Consider the following 24778-nt stretch of genomic DNA (forward strand, 5'->3'; position numbering starts at 1 on the left):
ATCTCTGTATTAATATGTGTATTGCCGAGAAGTTCTACACATTATATTGTGGTATTGATACTTAGTACAGTAGTGAGTACAATCATCATTTGACTGTATTATTAGTTTGATTAGACAAAAAAGTGTCTTGAGACATTATAGATTTTTTTTTATCACAGGACAGGACAAAATATTAAACAAATGTGTTTATTCACCATCAAAGGAAAGGAGTCAAAGTTATTTACGACAGGATGAGACAGAGAAATGTTTGGGTGCTGCAGCACTTTGTCAGTTGCTGACTCAGCTGTATCCTGGTGCAGGGACAGACAGCTCTTTGGTCGGTGTCGTCTGCTGCACACATTAAGAACGGAGCTTACATAACCTCCATACCCACTCTGCACTGGTTCCTCTCCACATCCTAAACATGACCCCATTACAATGCAAGACAAACACTATGTCTGTGCACTGAAACGATTTCAGTTAAAAGCTGTACATAACAAGGCAATGTCCATTACATACATATCTTGTTCATTGTTTCATGAAGTGATTTCAAAATTGTTTAAATTATTTGTGAGGATCGCCGGATTCTTTCTGCACATCCAAAACATTGTGGCTTTGGTGCCATGTTGTCTGGGTACACACAGGTAAACCAAATGACTTCCTCCATGTATTCCACACAGACAATACACAATGAAGAAGGTAGTCTGCAAAACACAAAAATAGACCTACTGTGTGACTTTGGTCTTTTGGTGTCTTTGAGTAAAGCTGCAATTTTATTGAAATTTACCAAAACCTCAACATTGCATGAATGAACAATGGTTATATGAAAGAAAAATTATGTTAAAATTATTATGCCTTTTCACTCAGAGGAAAGTGAATCCACATCAGGAATCACTTGGGGTTCGTCTATTTACAGCGCTTTATTTTAATGCATATTTGTAAAAACTTTACCAACATCAACAAAAAAACAAGCTGAAGACAACTCTGCTTCAGAGTTGTCAGTGTAAGACTGCACAATATTATATAAAAACAAAACAAAATTTGTATTTATTAGATTTGTGTTAATTATTCAGTAATCAAATGATAATACATAATATCTTAAATGTATGAATGACTAAAGGCCTGTGTATTTCTAGAGGAACCGTGCATTATTAAACCATCAACAGTAATAAAAACATCATAGACAAAATAAAGTCATTTTTTTTACCTTTTGATTAATTAATTGTCAAGTTAAAACCTTCTGACACACTCTGGAGTACAAATAAAAATATAGCTGCAACACCTAAGACAAGCCTTGACCCTAGCCTGAACCTAGATCTAACCCTGAGCCCTACCATAAAACCTAAACATGACCCTGATCTTGAGCTTGACCCCATCCTTAACCCTACCCTAACCCTTAAAATAAACCTAACCCCTTAAATAACCCTAGCCCCTAACCCTAACTTCTAACCTAACCCTACCCTAACCCTGACAGTTTTTTCCAGTGTTTTATGTGATGATTTTTTAAATGAAAAATCTAAGATGTGGACTTCTGGTCTGTAAAGGGTCGTGACCACAATATAATTTTTTGTTCCTATTGCCCTGATGTATCTTGTTACCAAATTAATTTTTTCTACATCGAAGTTTTTGTCAAGACGTCTCATTGGTGGGGACAGATTTTTGGCCGTGGCATCACAACGTGAGATGGGATGTGGGCGTCATTGAATTTTTTGACCGAGAGCATGTCATGAATATATGTACCAAATGTTGTATGTCTACGACAAAGAAAATATTAGTGTTCCATACCAATTGCGTAGGGGGCACTATTGTACCTTTTTTACATTTTTTATTTCTAATATAATTTATTTTCTCCTTTCTATATCTTATATCTGTTGAGGGTCACGGTGTCCAGCCACAATTAAAGTTTGAGTGAAATCAGCCTAACCTTGTGCCATTTGGCCATTTTATCATTAGAAAAGTTTCAGGAAATTTAGACAAACTAAATCTGTTTTCTCCCCATATAAAATTTGGTTTCTATCTATAGAGGACGTTAATTACATTTTTTGCCACATTAAATAGCTTTAGGGGAGAGAATTTTAATTTTTCAAATTCAAATTTCACTGAAATTGAAGTTTGTTTGTGCAAATGGGAGAAATTTGTAAAAATCCAAAATTCTGGGCAATTTTTGTGGCTTCGCCGCACCGAAACTTTAAGACTTGTGTCACAAATTTTGATAACTCAAATTACCAATGACAACAATGGCTCTGGCAGCCAGATTAATGATGTAAACACTGTCACTTTTTCTTTTGTAGACATAGTAAAGAAAAAGTGATGGTAAATTGGAAATCGCCAGAATGGGGAGAAGTGTAAGTTTTAATAGTTGGCAAAGTTTTGTGAGTTTTCACCATTGTTCACTGAGTGAAAAATAGGGGGTCGCCTTCTGGCGCGTCAGCCTTTTGAATAGTTTTGTGATGGCCCACAGATGGTCATGTGAACGAGCTGGACATCACCAAAGCATTTAAGGAGTACAAGGATGTCTGTTTTCATATGTCACTGCAGACACAGATTTGACGTCATCATTGTACATAAACTAAAGTTGATAAATGTGTTCTTCTAACAGTTTACAAAACACAAGGTCACCGCAGCAGATGGTTAGTGATACTCAGTGGTGGAATGTGATGAGGTACAAGTAGCAAAGTACTATACTTAAATACACATTTTAGGTATCTGTATTTACTTATTTTAAGTAAAGTGGTTACTTTTTACTTTTACTTCTCTACATTTGAGAGCAGGTGTCTACTTTCTACTCTGCCACATTTTTTAATTGGACTGAAAAGTGAAAGTGTTTTTAAAGTAACAAAATCAAGTACTTGTTCCACCACTGGTTATACTCAGATTCATGCTGTAACACTGAAGTGAAAGCTGCTTCGATGGTCTTTACCAGAAGATCCACTGGGATCCAAGGGGACTTCCAGAAGTTCATTTTCACTTGATAAAATCAACCGGAAAAACAGCATCAGACAAGCCAGGATACAGTCGATGCATCAACACATGTATTGTATCCATGAAAGGGAGTACAGTGATTAGTATTACCAATGAAAGGGTCACAGTTCAAACCTTGCATGAGAACATAGTTGTTATTCCTCTGGGCAAGACATAAATTCAAATTGTCTACTCCATTTTCAAAGTGATACTCAATGAACAATACATTTTTACATTTTCTGTTACAATAATAACCATTTCATCAACTAAACAAGGTGCTTATTTTGACAAATATACTCATTGTTATTGTGGGTTCCACGTACAATTAAATTATTTTTTGCTATTCATGAGGTATCCATGGGTTTCAGAATGATGAAAAGTTAGGATTGTTGCTATAGCAATTGACTATTTAAAACAAATATTATATCTTTCAAATGGTCAGCTGTCATCAAAATGGCTCCATATAACAGGAGGCTGAAACCAATGAACAGATGTATTAAAAAGCAATAGTGATTTGAAATAATAATAATAAATAATAATTTAAAAGAAAAGTGATGTTCTTCTGGCGTTAGCCCTGCCAATGGGTCTGGGCAATTATATACAATTCAAAACTTCTAATTTCTTGTGACAATATGCTATTTTGATAAAAATTATTACATTGTGATTCACAAATTTTCCCTTGAATGTAGCTCGATGCTCAAACAAAAGCACTTTTTCCCCACCCATGTGTCCTATTGGTCAGCCTCAGCAATGCCCTTTGTCACATGCAAGTATCGAGAAATCGAAATTGTGATCTGGCTCCAACAAAATTGTGATAATGATTTTTTGGCATCATTATCTTTGCCTCGCCAGTGCTCAAAGGCCTCCAAGCTTAACAACACAAAATTAATAAACCGGGTGAAATCCTTACTGCAAATGACTTGAAGAGATTTGCAGATCTGCTGTTCTAAAACATATTTTTCACAGTAATCTGGATTCTCACCAAAATGACTCATTTTCTCCTTCACTTCTTACGTTTTTCCCAATAATACAGAAAAACATACCACAATTCATGACTAACTAGTCATAAAACACATTGTATCAATTTAGGTTTTTCTAGACAAACAAAGTTTAAAAAATTAAAACACAATGAAGTTCTTCCCCTAGTAAATTGATGCAGCCCAACAGTACACTTCTACAATGTTGTTAATGCGATATTTGTCTATAAAATGTAATGTACCTAAACACATGTATTGATTGAAGTCTGTGTTTTCCAGGGCAGTGGAGGGTCAAGTTTGCTCATTGCTTAACAGGTTACTCACGTTCAGCGCATCGACTGTTCTTGATCGACATGTCTCAATTGAAGCCTTTCAATCTTTGACCCCAAGTTTGTCCATTTTAATCAATCCGCTCTCACTATAGTCACACACATCTTTTGTCTATAGTGCATATTTCCTGTTTGTTAAGCAATATTTCGGGACATCCTCCTGTAAGGCATATTTTTAGCCTGTGAAGGTGCATTCAGTGATGGGAGTTGTGAAATGACTGGAAAAAAGCTTCCCTGTACCATTGTTTTGACCTTGTGTTGTGATTTTTCCACGCTTCTCAGTGGGAAGGAAATACGCACGTCACTAAGCTAATCTGCTTCTGTATTTACTGCTCTCAGCATGTGATATGTGTAGTGAACACCAGAGTGTTTATATTAGATAATGAATGAAAAGAAATATTGGGATTATGGTCTTTAGGATTATAATTTTCAAGGCGGTTAACACACATTTACCTTTATATGATAATAAATGCCTTTTGAATGGCCTAGCATGCAATTCATATTTACTTTTTTACCACAATGTAAGCAGAATTTACAATACCACCATTTTAAATAACACATATAATGCCTTTGTCTGCTATAATTAAAAACTATGACACCCTCAGAATTGATCTAAAACAGTAGCTCTCAAACTTTTCAAACCAAGTATTACCAAATAAAACATTTGGCTTTCCGAGTACTGCCAGATCTAAATCAAGTCTATAACAGGACTTTTTCAAGCCTAGTCTAGGGCTAAATCAGATCTAAAAGTGGACATCATTTCCACTGTGATTCTAAACAAGAAATTATCCAAAGGAGGACAAAAAGGTGGATAAAAACTCTAAATAAGGCAAACCTACAAAGTGAGACATGTACCACAATTTGAGAAACACTAAAACAACTTAATAAAGAAACAAGATAAATCACTGTAAATACAACTTTTAGTGTGTAAATGACATTGTCCCCTTTAAAATATATTATTTTATTTTTTATGTTGTATATATCTATATCGATATTTATTTATTTATCTATCTATCTATCTATCTATCTATCTATCTATCTATCTATCTATCTATCTATCTATCTATCTATCTATCTATCTATCTATCTATCTATCTATCTATCTATCTATCTATCTATCTATCTATCTATATCTATATATATCTATACACACAGGGTGTAAGATGCTGGCAGGGGAAGCATACATGGGGCGGCATAACCAAGTGGCGGACATAGTGTACAGAAACATCTGCGCAGAATATGGACTGGAAACCCCATGATCAAGGTGGGACACACCTCCAAAGGTAGTGGAGAATGATTAAGCCAAGATCCTTTGGGACTTCCAGATACAGACAGAATGGTGATGGTGAACCAACTGGACATTGTGGTGGTGGATAAACAACAGAGCAAAGCCGTTGTGGTGGACATTGCAGTACTAAGTAATGGGAACATCAGGAAAAAGGAACATGAGAAACTAGAGAAATACCAGGGGCTCAAAGAAGAGCTGGAGAAGGCCTGGAAAATGAAGGCATCAGTGGTGCCCGTGGTCATCGGAGCACTCGGGGCAGTGACCCCCACACTGGAGGAGTGGCTACAGCAGATCCCAGGAAAAACATCAGACATCTCAGTCCATAAAAGTACAGTACTAGGGACAACAAAGATACTGCGCAGAACCCTCAAGGTCCCAAGCATGGAAAAAAGAGGGGATGAGACCGCCCGTGGAGGGTGAGAAGGATATATATATATATATATACTTTTTTCATGGATATATATATTTTCATGGATATAGATATTTATTATTACTTTTACTGGAAACTGGAAGCTGCATTGTTTCTGAGAAATATGTGGTAAAACTTGTTAGTCGCATTAATATTTCCAGACATTCATTGGCACGCAGACAAGTCAAGTAAAAGTCCATCTCATCCTATCCGAGGGACACGCCCAAATGTTACAATCTCATTTAGGTGTATCTTGATCCATGTTTATTTTAAAAACTAAGATACAAGTTATGAAGAAACCATTTACAGAACTATAAAGATAAATACCCTGATGCTCTATCGTTAATGTCAGCTTTTTCTTCCTCATTTCCTGTTTTGTCTTTACAAAAGCTGCTGCATATCCTATCAATAGTAGAGATACACAGCAATCCACAATAGAAAATCTTTGTTGGCCGAGTTGCATAATTGTAAAAATAGTGTAAAATTAGTTGATTATGCAATAAAATGCTCAAATATATATTTAGTTGAAATAAAGGAACAGTTGGGACCCTAAAAATAGACTCAAAACTGAAGAGGAAAGGAGTGCCATAGCTAGTGGCAAGATAGGAACGATTATTTTATATATTGTTTAGTATCTTGTTTTGGATTTAGAAAAACTAGCTTGTTAGTGAGCGACCTCCTATTGGCAACACTCTTTTCAAAAAATGGGTATCATCTTCTTTCACCCTAAATAAGCAAAAGTTGATATTTTATCTTTGTGACACTTTCTTTCCCAAAATACCAATTAAGTTTAAAACCTCACTGTATTTGCACTTTTTAGCTTCACTTCATTGTTGTTTGGCAGACGTTTAATTGTTTAAACGTGCTTTATTTCTGCCTTTCCATTGAAAAATATTGGCACCTGTAGCATTTCAGGGCTGTTAAAGTCAGATAAATGTGGCTTGTGCTCACACTGCAAAAGATCAGATTCAAATCAGATTTTTTTCCACATTCGAAAAAATCAGAACCAGGCTGTTCACAGTGGCATGAAAACATCAGATCCAAGTCACATTCAGGCAGAAAATGTGATTGTGATGTGAATGTAGTCTCAGACCAAAAACAATAAAGGTGCAAATTGTATCTCTGTTCCTTGTATAGACATTTATTAGATTGAATGTGTTTAACTAGTAATGAAATAGTTAGTTTGTGAAATTGTTTGCTGGATATGCTGTAGATGTTGTTTATATTGCACTGTTTTCTCCTGCTGAGGCATGTCCGTGTCTGCCCTGAGCCCAAAGCCTAAAAGGAAATGTCACTGTAGCCTGGTACTATCACACTCTGCATTGTACACTAAAGGGACTTTAACAGCTTTTACAGGGATCAACAGCGTGGACATCCCAGAATAAACCTTCATAATCCATGTGGTTATATGAGAGTCCAAAGTGTATCAACCTTATCTGTATTGCAACTCTTTATTTAATAGCATAGTTGCAAGATAGTTAATATAATAAAGACAAATATGTTTCAATCTACTACAGAGTGGCACCATTTTATTGTAGTTTATCAAAAGGCTAGCACATGTTTAGCTTCAGTCTGTAGTTAATTCACAGTTTTTACCAGTGACAATAAAACGTGCAGTTAAATCTTGTCTAACCAATTAACTTTTATAAACCAGTCAGATGGTTGGGACTTTATGTTAAACAATATGTTGTGAAAGCTCAGATGGTAGAAGCAAACATGTTATATTTGAACGTTTGGTTGTGGAATCACTTCTCCAATCCTGTATTGCATATTTTTATTGTGTCGCTGGGCAAGACACTTACTCCTTGCTGGTGGATAGTACTCCTACTTGAATAATGTATTTTACTGTGACATGTAACAATGCTCTTACTTGAGTCAAGATTTTGTTTTATTGTTCCACTGTGAGTAAGACTGTATCAATAGCTTTATGTGTTAAATTAATTATTAAACATTTGCCTTTTCTGCACCACTCCTTCAAATATTATGTGATTCATCCTTTGAAAATACCAAATTTTGTGCATTAATATTTTGTCCTTTCCATTCTATATAATACAGACAGTTACTCTTATAAACTCTTACTTGAGTTGTAGTTCCCCCAAATACTAAATAGGTGTTTGTGTAGTAACTTGTTCTGTGATTGTTGGGGTGTGTAGTATAAAATCTCCACCAGGCATGAGCTGCCTCTCAGACCTTCAATGCAGGCCAAATTATGTCATTTCCATTTACATTGTTATCTTTTTTGATTTCATGTAACTAGGGCTAAAATGATAATGACATATTAATGAGGTATAAAAAATGTTCGGAGGCAATAAACCTCTGTTATAAATAACCAATTACAAAGATAGAACTTTTATGGATATACAATATGGTGTTTTCCTGGTTACTGTTTATCTTATCAAAATATCACCACATTGGTTTTGTATTGGTCACATTATCAGCTATGGTGAACATAAGGCCCCTCTGGTTTTGTGGAGTTTACTTAATCATAAGTGTCAATGTCCACAGATGAGGCAGGCACGAACACTATAGTCTGGTTTTGAGCATTGCAACACAATAGACAGTGTCTGAGGAGACTGTCAACAAACCCACACACTTTTGTGATGCCTTGGATTGGTGAAAGAAGACAGAACAAAATATGTATCGTACCTGTTATCTCAGAACAGGGCTGCCTCAGTTTGAGCATACATGTTTGAAGAGGTTACCTTTAAACTTTAGGTTGTTACTAATCTATGTGTGTGTAATCTGTTGAGTACTGTATAGTAGGCAAACACGCTTGCATACTCTTTGTCTATAGCATTTGTTAAGAACAGACTGATAGATGGGTCAAAGAGAGTGGATAGAGATTGCATGTCCTTCTGTAGCTTCTCTTTGAACACTAAAACACACGTGGCCCATTGGAAATGGTCCACATGTAAGCCACCTCATGCCCAAAGCAGCGTTTTTCCCCAGTCGCAGACTGAAGTATCACGCTCACTTGTCATGTTGTTCCTATTGTGTTTAGTTCTTTGTAAATTGAACTTGAAAGAAGAGCCATTTTCTGCATGAATAGACTCAGGTTCTGCCAACGTCTCACAGGTTTGGACAGTTATTCCAGACTCAGCCAATTGACATCAATTCCATTAATTGCTCCACATTACTTTGGTGTTATTCAAGTTTACTGGAAGCAAAACTACTGCTTATAACTGAATCTAACAGTGTAATTGTTTAGCAGCATAATGTAACAACAGTGTCATTTATTATGGAGATATTCACTGGTCAAGAAAATTGAAGCTGGAAAAACTGAAATAAATATTGTAGATGAAACTACTGTCAACCTTAATGACGCACTTTGAGACCTTGACCCTTGATTTGGTACCCACTGGACTGATGTAACCTTACAAACAGATATGAATCTACTGGACCTATGTGACTTAACAGTTGCACATACAAACCATTTTATTTATTAGCAATTAACTTTAGATGGGGTCTTTTACAGTTTGCAGAAGGTCATTTTGGCCTGTTACTATGATGTAAGACTGATGTGATCCAGCCAGGGTGTTTGTCTAGAAGGTAAATACACTCACAGCTGGCATCCTGATCGTAACTCACTCAACTTGTTTTGCATAGAAAAACACACACGAAGAGTTCAGTCGTAGTGGTAGGAGGTGTTTTGAACCCACTGTAGGCAACACGTGTCACTGTTGAGTCTGCCCCCTCAAGCCCACTCCAGTCCAAGTATGTGATGAGACATTAGTGGTTCGATAAGTATGTAAGCAAATGAAATGTTGATAAGTTAGCTTCCTTCACCTTTGGCCAATGGTGAAGTTGCTGTAGTCAGCTTGGCACATGCCTATCATCTGATTAGTGTAATTGGTGGGGATTTTAGTAGAACAGCTGATGCCCTGTGAGTGTGAGTAAACAAGAAAGACGGTTTACCCCAAATACATTCTCAAGATTTCTGCTGCAAAGTGATATCATAGAAATGCTAGTGTAAACATGTAAGACTTAGTACTTAGCCTATATCTTTCAGTCCTGCTTTAAAGTCAAGGCATGTCGTGGTTGGTTTACACATAGTTTAGTGATGATTAACTCCTGGTTTAGGCATTCAGCAGTCCAATTTTAGGCTTGGTTCAGTCCAATTATAGTCCTGTTGGTACTTGGAATACCAAAAATATGTGAGGTGGTACTTAATGTGAAACATCTGAGAACCACTGGTATACTGCATAACCATCCCAGGTCAATATGGGTTAAGGAATTCATTTGGGTTCTTATTAGCATCATGGTAAAAAAACATTTTTAAAAAAATCTCTTGCTTGTTTCTCTCTGTTTGGACATCTGTTAAATTCATGCATTGCAAAAAACATAAAAAAAACCCATTATAGTTCTAAATATACAGTTCAATTATATAGTATTATCCATTGTCTTGAGTGTTGTGAGGAAGAGAGGCATACACTGAAAATTTCATGTTGTGATATTAGAAACTGGAGTAAGTTTGGTAAATGCACTAATTTTGGCAAACATTTTAGGAATTTTTATGTTTAAAAAATGTGGGTGAGTCACATTGTGGAGTACCATAGTGCAATTAAAAAAGGACAAACTGGCACAGGAACAGGTCTGGAGGCTGCTCTTCCGTTGTCCTCCTCTTATTGGCTCAAAACTCAGAGTCCAGATCCAATGAGGAGGATGGAAACAGACACACAACCTGCAAACATGCCACTGGCCAACGATGAAATGAAAGCTAAAACATGTCAGACAGTCATTCTGAAACTGCTCACTATTTACTGGCAAAGAAATTATTTTTTTAAATTAATTTTTATTTATTTATTTGGAGCACATGTGTCGGGTACACTTAAAGTACTTTTCACAAATTCATACTTATATAAGCTCAAAAAGGAGTGAGAGGAAGAAAATTTATTAATCATCTGTGATCAACACATCAAGACTAAAAAATATGTAAAAAACTCAGGGTTTACCAAATCTTAACCAGTTTTAAACATTGAACAAAACATCTAATTTATAAATAAATCTGATTAAACCAAATGAGACCTAATCCTAAAATGGAGCTAACAACAACCAAATCACAACCAGGTCAAAATTGGGTCTAAACCAGAACATACAAGGTCTAAAGTTAGCATAAATGAATGTGCATTATTTAACCTTTCTGCTGAGGGTCCGCTACCAGAATATCTCCATGGAAATGTTATTGTTTTGTCTGGAAAATTCTATAGTATGGCATTAAACATCTATCTAGCATTACCTAATTACATGATTACCTCTTTTATTGCAAATAAATTACCTGTCCACAGATAGCCGGACGGGTGGCGTCACCCGCTTCTCTCCATGCAGATAGATAAATTTACTGCCCTGCTGCGGAATATTCAAGAGACTAAAGACTAGACAGAAGAATTAAACAGAAGAGGAGGAATAGTCTCTCAGCTTGAACAGCCTTCAAAAGCTTAAAAGACCTTCACAAGAAGCCTTCATACCATGTACATGCACCTCAGTTTGAGAACCGCTGACCTAGGACGCACCAAAAAATCACGTCAGAGAAGGCCCCTATTGATTAGGTTTTGCCCTTGAAATATTTATAGTTGACCTGTGTATAGTCACACCTTCAATAATTAGCCTCATAACAACTTGTGTCAGTCTCTGGTTCAGTGTTATCTAAGGAGCGTTAGATCTTTACTGCAGTTATATTGGCTTTATCTACCACACGTATCTTTGTCTGGCTCAGGGAAGAACACAGCAGATGTTAGGACTGTCAATCATTAATAACCTCAGAAATGTTGACAAGACAACTAAATGGGTCACTTGAAAACTTGGGAGCTTAGTGCAAGTAACCACAAGTTTTTACTGTGTCTCCCGTGTTAACCTGCACAGGTACACTACAAAATATGTGTGAAAAAAGGAGATGGTGGCTGGCTGCGGGGTATATTGCGTCAAAGTATATTGTTGTGCCCTATTTAAAATGAGGTCATTGGAATTAATTGAACTCAAAAGTTCCTCTAGTTTAGACTAGTTTAGACTTTAATTTGCCATAAAATATTTGTGATAGTTTTATAAAGTTAGTATCTTTGATTTATACCATATATTGTACATGATAATTATAACTTTTACTAACACAAAAATATATGCAGGATTTATCAAGTTAATTAGCTTAATTTTTATTTTTCATATTACTGACACCATAGTTTGCGTAGCTTTGCACAAACATCTTATGTCAACCAAAATCTACTCCACTATGTAAATTGTGTCCCCACACTTGACACATAGAGATCAATGGAGGGTAAATAAAACAGCTTACATAAGAATTCACATTGGCCCATTGAAATACCAATATTGAAGAATCAGATGACTGCTTAATTAAAGGTGAACTTTGTAACATTTCTGGTTGAGGGTTTGTCAACTGTTTGTCTTATGGGGATGACATTGCTTTACTTGAAATATTCCAAAGTATTCCATAAGTAAGTGATCTATCTTCATGGAGACACGCAGATGATGCCAACCAGCCAAGTTACAGGTCAGATCTTTGGAGAGGAGACTGCTCACAATAAGAATGCAACATATTTTTGAGTAATAAAAACACCTCTAATTGAAGTTTAATGCCATCCTGTGGAACATTCTAGGCAAGGCAATAAATAACAGCTCTGAGACAAGCAGAGAAGAGACATAGTGCACCTTTAAGGGACTACATTCCATTATTTCTTTTGTTACAAGTACAAAATAATGTTTCATGACAAGCTTAAATATATGGGCCTATGCAATTTTTCATTATTTGAACACTAATGTCTTCATGATCAGTCTACTCTGCAGTATGTCAAAACAACATTCCTCTGGACTTAATGAGCATGGTCAAAAAGTACAGAGGAAAGGTCAATCCAGTTCTTGTGACTGTCCTGCTATGGGACATCTATATGCAACTATGTATAGTGCTAGACTGAAGGTGGTATGTTTACAATAGCAGTAGTAATAATAGTGTATTGTGATTAGTTTTAATGGATTTTGTACAATTTTAAGACCTGTATGTTGATTTATTATTAATTTTTTGCAAAGCATCAGAAAGTGTTTGACTTTTATATATTGCAGTAAGTAAAAAAAAAAAAAAAATTAATCTCTGCACAGTTTATACCAGTGTATATTGACTTGCAGAAAACATTTCCTTTTCCAAATTAGAATTATTTTGCACATTGAGACACTTTTCTTTGTTCATAGCACTTCACATTACCTTTGCAAAGATTTAGGGCAGCACTACTTTATTCGATATCATTTCTGGGCTAGGGCGATCACACAGATGATGATGTAATAGCTTACTTGCAGCTATATGGAAATGCGTGCATGTACAGTAGCTCAAATACCAGGGCTGTCACACCCCTCTGAGAACTGGGAGGTGTTACATATGACTTACAAGTTCAAACTCATTTGATGACCCCAATTTGTGTCTCGGCCCATATTTACCAGGTCACTTCCTTATTAGCTTCTATGTCTTAATATTATAGCAATATATAAGCAATGTGTAATAAGGTGTAATTTATGCCTCCCTCCTTGAACTCTATGTGAAAACCGAACCCTATCACTGCCCAGAGGCAAATTTATCTGTTACATAAAGCGTGCAAAAACTTCATAGTGGCTTGACTCCAGGTTGAAGTTAAGTCTCTGGAAAGGTGACCCTGTTCTCAGTAAGTAAGCAGGTTTTTCAAGTATTTTTTCTGCAGTAAATGATAAATAAATGCAGGCAGAATATGCTTAATGACATACTGTGAAACATTACAGGTAAAGCATAAGCACAAGCAAATGGCAGACCTGTCCCCCAACAGAAGTGTTACATATTACACCTTTTACTTTTCTGTCCTGCAAAATTACGCATGTCTTCTTATATAAACAAACTACTCTGTCAAAAGGACTGTTAGTCTGTTTCAATGTATGAATTTAACCTACTAGTACACTCTGATACAATGTTTTTTAATGTCAAATACAATGTAGTGACTTTTCAAAGCTTTTTATAACCAGTGCAAAATGTTAAATAAACTCCTGTTACTGTGTTTGAACAGTGTTTTTCAAGTGATTGTTCCAAACTCAATTGCGGTTAATTCAGTTTCGGACTCTGACTCAGTTAGGGTTTGGCTTGGTCAGGATTTTTTCCCATTGAGTCCTGGATTGAGCCTGATCTGTTTAACCTATTACAGTTTCTGGATTGATCTTGTTGTATTTCTTGGTTTGAGTGAGTGAGTCCTGGTTTAGCCTGTTGTTTATCCTGGTTAAGTCTGTTTAATCCTGTTTTAGTTACCTTTTGGGATAATCTTAACAAAACTATGTTCATTCTAATCACCTAGACACTCATTTTGGTGCGATGAATCTGGTGTCCCAAAGAGAGGGGCTCTGGTGTTCCCACACATAGTGCACCCTCACTGAACCGTGGTCAAACAGTTATGTGCTGTTTTCTTCTACAGCGCTCGCGGTCCTGTCACTTTCACTACAGTCGCACACCTACAATGTGCACAGAAATTCCACTCATTATCCTTGGTCTGGAATTTCACCGCTTTGACTGTTTATTTTTCCAGGTTTTTCCCTTTTCCACCAGAAATATGGACATCTGTTTTTGTCATTCACTTGTTGCAGCTTCTGTGTGCTTAAATTTACAGAAACAGAAGTGAGCTGATTAAATGAAACCAACGCGTTTTTATTTAAGTGAAAACTAAAAGTGCACAAGTTTACACTACTAATTTTACAATGTGCATGTTGAGGCCTTTGAATCATGGGGCAGGCTGCAAGTCTGTACCTCAGCTTCATGAACCTCATCAGTGACCGCGCGCGCATGTTCCGGAAGTAAATGTTCTACTCATTTTTTCCCCATAGACTTTTCCAAAAATGTAATTATTAAAAGTTCAAAGATATCACGGAGGATAACCAGCTACATGGTAACTAATATCCATAATGCGGTTCTTTTAAGTCCAAAAAGGCCGTTTAAAATGCAAGATTCTGCTTTAAAGTTTCAGAATATTTTAAATTAAATTATAGGTCTTGGAGTCATTAGTTACCACATAGCTGATTATCCTCACAAGCTTTCATAATATATATATATATTTTTTCCCCGGAAAGTCTATGAGAAAAATGTATGGGAAATTTAGTCTCCATGAAAGACCTGTCACCTCAGAATGTACCGCACGCCAACACTGCCATCTAGAGGACGGTCTGCGAAATGAACAGGGTTCTGCAATGCAAGGCAATAGAGGGTAATGCACTATGTCATATTTAATGAATTAAAGACAAAATTACAAGTATCCATTTTTGTTAACAATTTGCTGTTTGTCTTGTTTTTGACATCAAGTTTTGTTTTACCCTGAAAGAACCAGTAAAGCATCAAAGGTGATTTAAACAGCAGGTTAGAAAATGTGTATATTTCTAATGCTGCCAATGAAAGGTAGTAGCATTTGAACAGTTTTGATGTATTCACCAAAAGAGTAATCAGTCTGATTTATTGAATTTAAAACATCAATATTACAATATACACATAAAAACTTCCCTGCTGGGGTAAGACAAACTATTACCCACCACCTGAGTAACAGAATATTTCATAACATGCATTTACAGACTGACTATTCAACTGCTTATTGTGTCTGCAACAATCTCCCATCTCCAGTACCAAATGTTAAATAATCAGGCCAAAAACACTCTTTTGGGTTGAACTACTGAAAAGTTATCTTGGTCCAGATGCTGGACTTAAAACATTGTCTTTGCCTGCATTATAAATGTGTTATGTGGACATGTAACTGTTTTAAAGTAAACTATAAACTATACCATTTCTGTTTTTGTTCAGTTGGATTGTTGGGTTCATATGACGATATGATAATAATGAATTGCATTTGCATGTGACATCAGCATTTGTAGAAAGGTAGAAAAGGTTACAAAGGTACTCATTTGGACACTGTTTATTTACATTATCTTGTGACTAAAAGCTGAAGATGCAACACTGAAACTAAATGACTAAGTTGGCTGCAGAGAGAGTAGTGTCCCTCTTAGATCATATTCAGACAGAGATGACCCTCAGGACTCAAGTCTCACAGTTTTAACATGTGCTTTGCTTCCTGATAAAGTATGCTCCATCCATTTTCCCATGACCATTACCAAACTCACTCAGATGTATTACTTGTGCGCAGAGGTCTTGTCGTCATCCTCCTCTGTCTGTGTTTCGCGGTTGTCTTCAGCATTGGCTGACCCTTCCTTGGGGTTCTTGCTCCCCCACCACCCCTTCAGTTGGTTGTTGATTCGCTCCAAGATTTCGATGGAGTGGTTGATCACTAGAGCCAGCCAGGCCAGGCCAAAAAATATCCAACAGGCTGTGAGGATGCTGTACCAGTCTGGGTAAGTTTTCTCTGGATTATTGTCTAGACACAAAGGACAACACCATAAATGAAACCCAAACACTGAAGGATGTAAATACCTTTTCTGTTCTATGCAGCATAGGAATTGAGTGTTAGAATTTTAATGACAATCCACTGATTAGTTAGTCAGTTAAGAACACCTTTTATTGCATGGTAGTATGGAACATTACCTGCCACAAAGTCTCCAAATCCAATGGTGCTGAGCGTGATGAAGCAGTAGTAGATGGCTTGTGAATATGTCCATCCTTCTTGATTTTGGAAAACCAGCATCGGCACCACAAAGAAGAGGACCATTCCAGACAGGTATGATATAAAGTGGACTGAGAAGCGCACGCATATCTAAAAATACATTTAAAAAACAAGTGTGATTGTAGAACTCCATCTGGTGTTGTGGTCTTCAGAATATTATCACCTTTTTGCCTGATTTACTCATTTTGCCCTCGAGAAAGTCAGAGATGTTCCTCTCTATTGCGAGCATGTACTTGCCGACCCGATTAAGCACTACAATGTTGAGGGGGATGCCAAACAATGCAAAAAATACACAGAAGATCTGTCCACCTGAGGACCTGGGACTTATGTTTCCATAACCTGCAGAACACACGTAAAAGTTAATAAAATGTACAATTAAAAATACAAGCAATGACAGTGATGTCGCCACGTTTCGGTGCCTCCCGTAACACTCATACATACCCCAAACTGTGCAAGAAGGTTGATATCTAAAATATATGAATAGTTACATTTGAAACAATAGTTACTAACAAATTATAACATAAGTGGCAACTAATCATTCTCAATGGTGATGCATAGTTGGTCTCACATTTAAGCTTTGTTTATTTTTATTTTTGATCTTTTTTCGCATCTCACCTATTGTAGTGACGACAGTAGCAGCAAACACAGCGGAGGTGGTGAACTTCCAGAAACCATCAGTTGTGTAGTTACTCCTCAAACTGATACCTGCTTTTGATGCATCTTGGACAGCCTACAAATAAAAAAAACAAAAACGAATGAATAAAGTTTAGGAAAGCATTGCTCAGTATTGGGTGTGTTAAGGTTGCTTTGACTGACTTGACTAAGCAATGCAAATGTGGTTGATATCTTAAACCTCTTGTTCAAGTTCTGTTTTAAAATGTGATTAAAACAGTGTCATTTTTAATGAAACATATGGATGACTATCAATTTCAACCCTGAGCACATTATTTTGAGTTATGTAATTTTGTTGGTTTTGAATCAACTTCTGACATGACAGTAGGCAAAGCAGTGCAGCTAGAGGAAAGGCGGTGGAAACTGGGATTTGCATGGTACAAGATGTGTTTCTTAGGTGTACAAATGGAAACACATCTATAAATGTGAAAAAAATGAGCATTTGACCAAGATAAGAACATTATAAGGACAGACAATTTATGAAAAGAAAGCACAACAAATTTAGTATGTACCTACACCAAAGCTGGTGCACTTGAGTGATATGGTGACTTCTTTTATGGTCTGAATTCAAATGTTTTGGTCAATCATTAAATCCCACTAGAAAAACCACACTTATGCATACAGTGCTACAAATGTAGGTACTTGACACTGATAATGCTTCCCCTGTTTTGCATATCTGTGTTATCACAACAACAACAACAAAATATTGTGATGGCACACATTTTCTTTGTAAGGCAAATGGTTCAGATTATTATGTGATGGGTGTTTTTGATGCTGCTTCTCACCTGTGCGACCTCTTGCAGGCTCTCAACATTCAGACAGGTGTACTTGTTAAGCAGATTTTGTTTTTGTTCAATTATATATCCAACGTCCCTTGTTCCGAGTTGTCCTTCTAGGTGCCAGAAAATCACTCCCCCAATCAGAACATAGGCCACATAGAGCGCTCCAAGTAAGAGGATGGAGGGGACCCGGGCCAGGTTGAACATCTCCTTAAATCCCATTTTTGTCCCCTAAAAACTTTGAACATTTAAATAGAATTGTTTAGTATATGTCTTTTCTTGGCGTCTTGGGCATCCAGTCCACCCATAGAACACAGGCAAATGAATCTCCACTTGAGCTACTGTTTGAATCACTAGTTTGGCCTGTCATGCAAATGTACAGAGAGATGCATTTAAAGAGGTGGGGCTATAGGTCAAAATCAAAGGAGTTGAAAAATGGAAAGTATTTAAATTGTGGATTAATAGAATGTTTTCCACATATTCAAATTTTCCAAACTTGTATACTAAATCTTTCATTACATAACTCACATGTCTTTTGATGATGGTGCCTTGGATACCTGTAACACAGGGAGGATGTCGACTCCACCCAGAGATTAAACAGACAGAAAATCATTTGTTTATGTGCACAGTTTATAAATCCCTTCAAGGTTATGTGTTTAAAAACATGAAATATAATCAATTTTGTATGTACTACATTTCTACCCCAGGGCAGGTGTGGCTAGCTCACTATGTGAATGTGAAGCACTCTGGGTGTATAAATCCAATGCATAATATTATTATTATTATTATTATTATTATTATTATTATTATTATTATTATTATTATATTTTCCATTGATTGTATTTTCAAATCTCACCTGTTAAATCACACAATCAATCACAGCTATTAATAGTAAAAATGTAAAATAAATACAATACAATACAATAATTGATTCTACTGACAGCTCAAAGCTTCTTGGCAGTTTGAAAAAAGATAGTAAATTTCAAAGCAGTTTATTCAAAACATGCACAAAGTTTGTTCAGTCAAAGTCATAAGTTAAGTGACCATGTGATGTTTTGCTGCCCACTCAGCCGGATGGTATCCCCCTCCAGCTGGTCCTGTGTGTCCGCTGTTTCACCTCGAGTCACCATCTTGATTAATGTGTTTGTTTTAGATATCTCTTTGTGCTCAATTCACTGGAGTTTGCACCAGCCCACACCCACAAAATGGCAGCATCACAAACAAGGGATGACTGAACAACAGAAAAAGGTAAACGTAAAATACAATTCAAATGCACTGCAAAATGTTCATAGCAAATGACAAAATGTCAAGAACAGAGGTAGCTGTTTGGACACATTTTCTCCTCTGCCATATGTGGAACATCACACATTATACTGAATTTGGAACCACAACATAAACATTTATAAACATTGTTATTCATGTAAAATACACTGACAGTTTATTGCCTTTTGTCAGTGCCAATTCACAAATCATTTGTCAAGTATGCAAGTTCTCCCTTTGTCTGTAACTCCAGGTACTCCAGGTACTCCAGGTTCCGATCACAGATATGGAGTAGGGTTGCACAGCTATAATTTTGTTAGTTATTTTAAACTTTTATGTTGTGTAATAAGCCTAAATAATAACAAATAATCCTTGTCTAAACAGCCACTCCATAGGAGAATGTACTCCATAAGAGAATGAAACACCGTCGCGAGAGCTCCTCTGGAGCCCAGTCTGCTGTACTTCTCCATTTCAAAGCCTCTAACCACTCCTTTGAAGATAGTGAAGTACAGATCTTGTAAAGTGGTTTGAGCGGGGAGTTAAAGAAGCAATTTTCGTTAGAAAAGACAATCCTTCCTTGAACAGGAATGGGGGCCTCAGACATCATCTTTACCCCATCTATAACTTCACAATAGAGCTAGTCCGGATGCCAATAGGTGTGAAAGCACCCATTAAGAGTTGAATGAATATTCTAAGTATGACTCAGGTACAGAGCACACTTAGTGTAGCTCAACAGACTTAGCCCACATACAGAAACTGTAAACAATAGCTGTTTCCAGTTTCAGGGTAGTTAGCGCCTCCCTTCAGATAGATATAAGGCAGTGTCCACCAGAAATCTGACCAGAACTGAAAAAGTGGCTTGGATGAGCAGGAAAATGTCTTCACTCCTACAACTTTTTGTCTAGTTGACAGATTTTAATTTTGGCTTTTACTTGTGTGCTGTGTCAACACTAAAGCAGCAAAGAAAATATTACTTACACACCCACGCCTACAAAGAAATTAATACTAGATAGTTCTTTCATTTACAGTCCTCTTTAGATCTTGGAAATGTCTTCTAATTTAGTCGATGACACATCCTCATCTTCCTGTTGTCTTTTAAATCCTGGATGTGTGAAAACGACTAAATATTCCATTATTCTAGCTCCCATGTTGAGAACTAGAGCGAGCCATGCCAGGGCCAAAATGATCCACACCCCAGCCAAACTTCTGTACAGAGAGATGTACTCTTTGTGTGGGTCAGTGCCTGAAATATAATAAAAGTGAAAGCATTGAACATTTGACTGTACAGACAGAAAGGAAAAATTGGGAGTATTGTCATAGTGATTAACTAATTAAAACTGAATATTCTATCTTTTGAATGGGAAAAAGTTATCATAATTAACTAAACAAACCATAAGAAAGCAAGGCCTAATACAGCAAGAAAAGATGATATGAATTATGTTTTTACTACACCTATACAGTATCATTATTGGTGAATTTCTATTCATAGGTTTCAAACTATGGTAATGGTCCATTATCGCAGTTCCTGAAATGCATCAATATTGTAGCGCCATAATGTGTAATTTTACGTACCTATAACATAATCTCCAAACCCAATGGTGCTGAGGGTAATGAAGGCAAAGTAGAAGCCCTCTCCAAATGTCCACCCTTCCACATAACTGAACAAGAGTGGAGGGATGATCAAAAACAGTAGACTGCCCGAAAGCACAAACAAGATCACTGTCAGCACCTCAACTGTCTGCTAGAAAAGAAACCAAACCAGTGTCAAAAAGTCAATCATAACAGAAATGTGATGATAGTAACAGAGATACTCAAATACCTTGTGTGGGACGACTGAGACCATCCCCTTCTCCAGTCGACCCAAATGGATGATGAGGCACTTGCCCAGTTGTTTAAGAAAAGCCAGGTTCAGAGGAATCCCAAAGAGAGCATAAAATACACAGAACACCTGCCCACACACTGTGCTGGGGGACAGATTCCCATAGCCTGGTTGGAACAATATTATGGGGTAAATAACTATTATAATTTTATAATATAGATTGTAGCTCAAACAACCGGCCAACTAACTTCTGCAGTTCTCTAGCAGTCTGACAACACTCTAGTAGAGAAATGGGCAAACTACGGCCCGGGGGCCACACACGGCCCTTTGGGCTTAATAATTCTGCCCGTCAAACGTGACCAAATTATATAAAAATAGGTAAGGGTAAACTCAGAAACTGTTGCGGTTTTCAGAGCGTACAATATCAGCCATCACTTTACTACAAAGCATCCCAACTCAGCCTCAGCAACATTTTGTACATCGGCAAACAGCGATTCAAGAGTCAAGTACCAAGGCAATTTTTTTTTTGCTGGCATTCAAATTAGCAAAAAAAGCTAGCAAGCCTTTCTCCGAAGGTGCATTAAATAATGCATGATAGCGATGGCAAGGATCTTGTGTCCGGAGAGCCAAGGCAAGTGATGTCTAATGTTTTATATATATATATATATATATATATATATATATATATATATATATATATATATATATATATATATATATATATATATATATATATATATATATATTTTGGCCGGACCCTCTGTCAAATTTTAGAACCCATTGTGGCCCGTGTGTCAAAAAGTTTGCATCTGGTCTCAAAAATGTTAAAATTGCCTGTATTTATGGAGGGTATAACAATATGACTTAAGAGATTTTGGTATGACTTAACTCACCAATAGTCGTGACTACTGTCCCTGCAAAGAAGAAGGAGCTGCTATAATCCCAGTTACTTGGGTTGGTGGAGTTTCCAGAGGGATTCACTCCTTTTTCCCAGGCATGCAAAATCACCTAAGCACACACAATTGTATGTAATGTCAACATTAGTCTTCATTCACACCAAAATCATATGCATACTTGATCCTCTTACTAATTAGTATTTGTTAAATGATGCACTTAATTAATATACCATTTTTTGTATTTAATCAAAGTACTATTGGATCTCGCCCAGTGGCACAAGAACATGAACTGGGTGATGCTGTACATGAAACAACAACCCTCTGGTTAGTGAGTGATCAGTTCTACCTCTTGCTACCATATATCTTTTTCACACTGAAATGGGAAATAGATTATAGACCTCCTACCTGAACAAACTTTTCCAAAGCTGGTCCATCCAGACAGGTGTAATTTGTTAAAAAGTGTAACTTCTCCAGCTGAAAGTGATGGCGATTATTACTCTCCGCTTCTCTCTCCAGGATTTGGAAAATGGCAGCCCCCACGAGCAGGTATGTGAAATAGGCCAGAGCCAGGATTGCTGTCCAGCTGATTTTGAGCTGGGGTAAGGACGCCATGAACATCCAGATACTAACACTGGTGCTCAAAAAACCCTCAACAAAAAGTAATTAAAGAGCACAGGTCTATAGCCATGCACTGAGTAGACATTTTTATCACTATATATGCACTAAAAGGGGAACTCTTCTATATTCAATAAGAGCCAAACTTGAACAAGCTTATGTCCCTAAGTGGGCATCTCTCCAAAAAGTCAGCATCTGAATCCTTGCTTCTTTCCTCTGATTGGCTGAAAGGTCATGGATGCCAGGCGATGATTTATAGGTTTCCATGGTAACAGTGCAGCCGGTCCCTTCCATTAGTGAGACATCTGGACACACTTTCCAGCAGTTTCCACTAATAAGGAAGCACAGGCAGCATCTTGTCAGCAGAACACAGGTTAATATTTCACTAGCCACCTGCCTGCATGTTTAAAATGCAATATTTGTTATAGCAAAAAAGTATAAACTAAACTAAAACTTAGAAATATATTATATTTCTGGTTCCTCTAATATGAAAATTCATGTCTTCTGATTAAGTCATTACCATTCATTAACAAAGAACACATACTTCTGGTGAACTGATGATGTGAATTGTGTGGCAATAAAGCAAAGAGTTATTGAAGTTTTATGAGGTCATGTAATGGAGTGGCATTCTTAAATACGATTTTATTTAAGAGCTAAACATTCGACCATAAACCAAACATATTATTACTGTAAACAATGTTAAAGGGTCAAATTTTGAAAGAATGTTCAGAGATTTTTATTTATGGAATTTACATGAATTTCCATGCAACCCTTTATGGAGCTGTCACCTTTTGCTGGTTCATGATTGTTAACTGCAGATCAGGAACAATCAAACAAATGAGTCAATTAAATTTAAAGTTTCTTTGGCTCCACCACAAATAGTGCCTCCAGACCTAAATCAGATATAATACAGAACTATTTTAGGGACAAACCTGGTCTACAATATGATTACATAATTTATTTTGCCTATTAGTTCTAAACAAGGACTACAAATTAATTATGTTAAATTCAACTGAAGAGGAATCTGAATAACAAGTGAAAAACATGCACCACAGTTTGAGAACCATTGCTATAGTCTTTCAGCTTGATCAGCTTGTTTCCGGCCTGTCCATTTTGAACACACAATGTTCTCTACTGATAAATCCCGCCTACTAACAGTTGTCATGACAACTAGATCAAATTGATCAGATCAAACGGCTATGTTTTTATTGTGGGTTTAATGGATTATCAATAAGTGTAAGTAAGTGAAATATCTAATTTAAAAGTTCTTAAAATAATGTCTTATTATTGAAATAGTTAAAAGAAGTTTGTTGTTCTTGGCTTCTATGGCCAGATGCAAATTCTTAAGATCCTTTCGATAAAGTGTCAAACAAATCAACGCAAAGCTATGCAAAACGGGTGCAGTTTTCAGGAAGGTGCACAACAATGCCGACAGGGTGACAGAATCCTGACTTCTCATGCAAGGATGGTGAGGAACAGGGAGCGTCCAGGAACAGTGACCAGAAGAGTGGGGTGGAGACATATTTTAGCTAGAAATGACCTATTAGTCTTACTCTTGTACCCTTCTGCCATCCAATTAAAAAGTTCAAATTAGGTTTCAAAGTTAACCTAATACCTTGGAAAAGCATCAACTTATACAAGCACAAAAAAAAAAAAAAAATTTACATTTCTTCTTGTGCTTTGAGAGTTTATTTTACAGATGTTGCCACAGGTATTTGCACGTGTTTTAAAACAATACACTATATGTGATATGAATTATTATTCACAATTTCGCCCACAAGAGGTCATTGTTTTGTAAAAAAGAAAGACCAAAGATAGGAGCAGATGTTTCATTAATAAAAAGATGTATTTTTGTTTCTCTTGGCAGTAAATGTCATACATAATTGCAGAGTAAGAGAAATTACAAATTGCATGATTGATTGAGGTCTCTAAATAAACACAGAAGCCAGCTGTTTTCCAATGGTTCATGCCCGGTCGTCACTCAGTCCCGCTGATATCTAAAGACAACATTTGTTCAGATCAAACCATTCAAATAAAGCTGTGATATATACGACTTCCCATCATGCCACTGAACCACTGCGTGTGCGGTAGGCAAATATGCAGACATAAGGAAACAGGTTATGAAACAAATAATAGAAATTTTATATGACTTACCTGCAGTACTGTGGTAGTTATATCATTTAGTTT

The 24778-nt window shown here is 36.6% G+C and overlaps 2 protein-coding genes across 2 annotated transcripts; both read right to left on the minus strand.

The window, feature by feature from the left end:
• Positions 1–16062: 16062 nt before the first annotated feature.
• On the minus strand, positions 16063–18297 carry LOC117390901 (potassium channel subfamily K member 17-like). The gene is made up of 5 exons (XM_033988707.2): positions 18008–18297; positions 17166–17280; positions 16714–16889; positions 16472–16640; positions 16063–16304 (listed from the first exon to the last, which is right to left on the minus strand). The coding sequence occupies exons 1-5, from the start codon at positions 18221–18223 to the stop codon at positions 16063–16065; spliced, it is 918 nt and encodes a 305-aa protein (XP_033844598.1). The 5' UTR covers positions 18224–18297.
• A 1952-nt stretch (positions 18298–20249) lies between these two features.
• Positions 20250–22621, minus strand: LOC117390795 (potassium channel subfamily K member 16-like). The gene is made up of 5 exons (XM_033988598.2): positions 22382–22621; positions 21974–22088; positions 21081–21247; positions 20834–21002; positions 20250–20504 (listed from the first exon to the last, which is right to left on the minus strand). The coding sequence occupies exons 1-5, from the start codon at positions 22592–22594 to the stop codon at positions 20296–20298; spliced, it is 873 nt and encodes a 290-aa protein (XP_033844489.1). The 5' UTR covers positions 22595–22621; the 3' UTR covers positions 20250–20295.
• Positions 22622–24778: the final 2157 nt, after the last annotated feature.

Source organism: Periophthalmus magnuspinnatus, chromosome 22 (assembly GCF_009829125.3).
Source record: "Periophthalmus magnuspinnatus isolate fPerMag1 chromosome 22, fPerMag1.2.pri, whole genome shotgun sequence".
In the NCBI taxonomy this organism is placed as follows: Eukaryota; Metazoa; Chordata; class Actinopteri; order Gobiiformes; family Gobiidae; genus Periophthalmus; species Periophthalmus magnuspinnatus.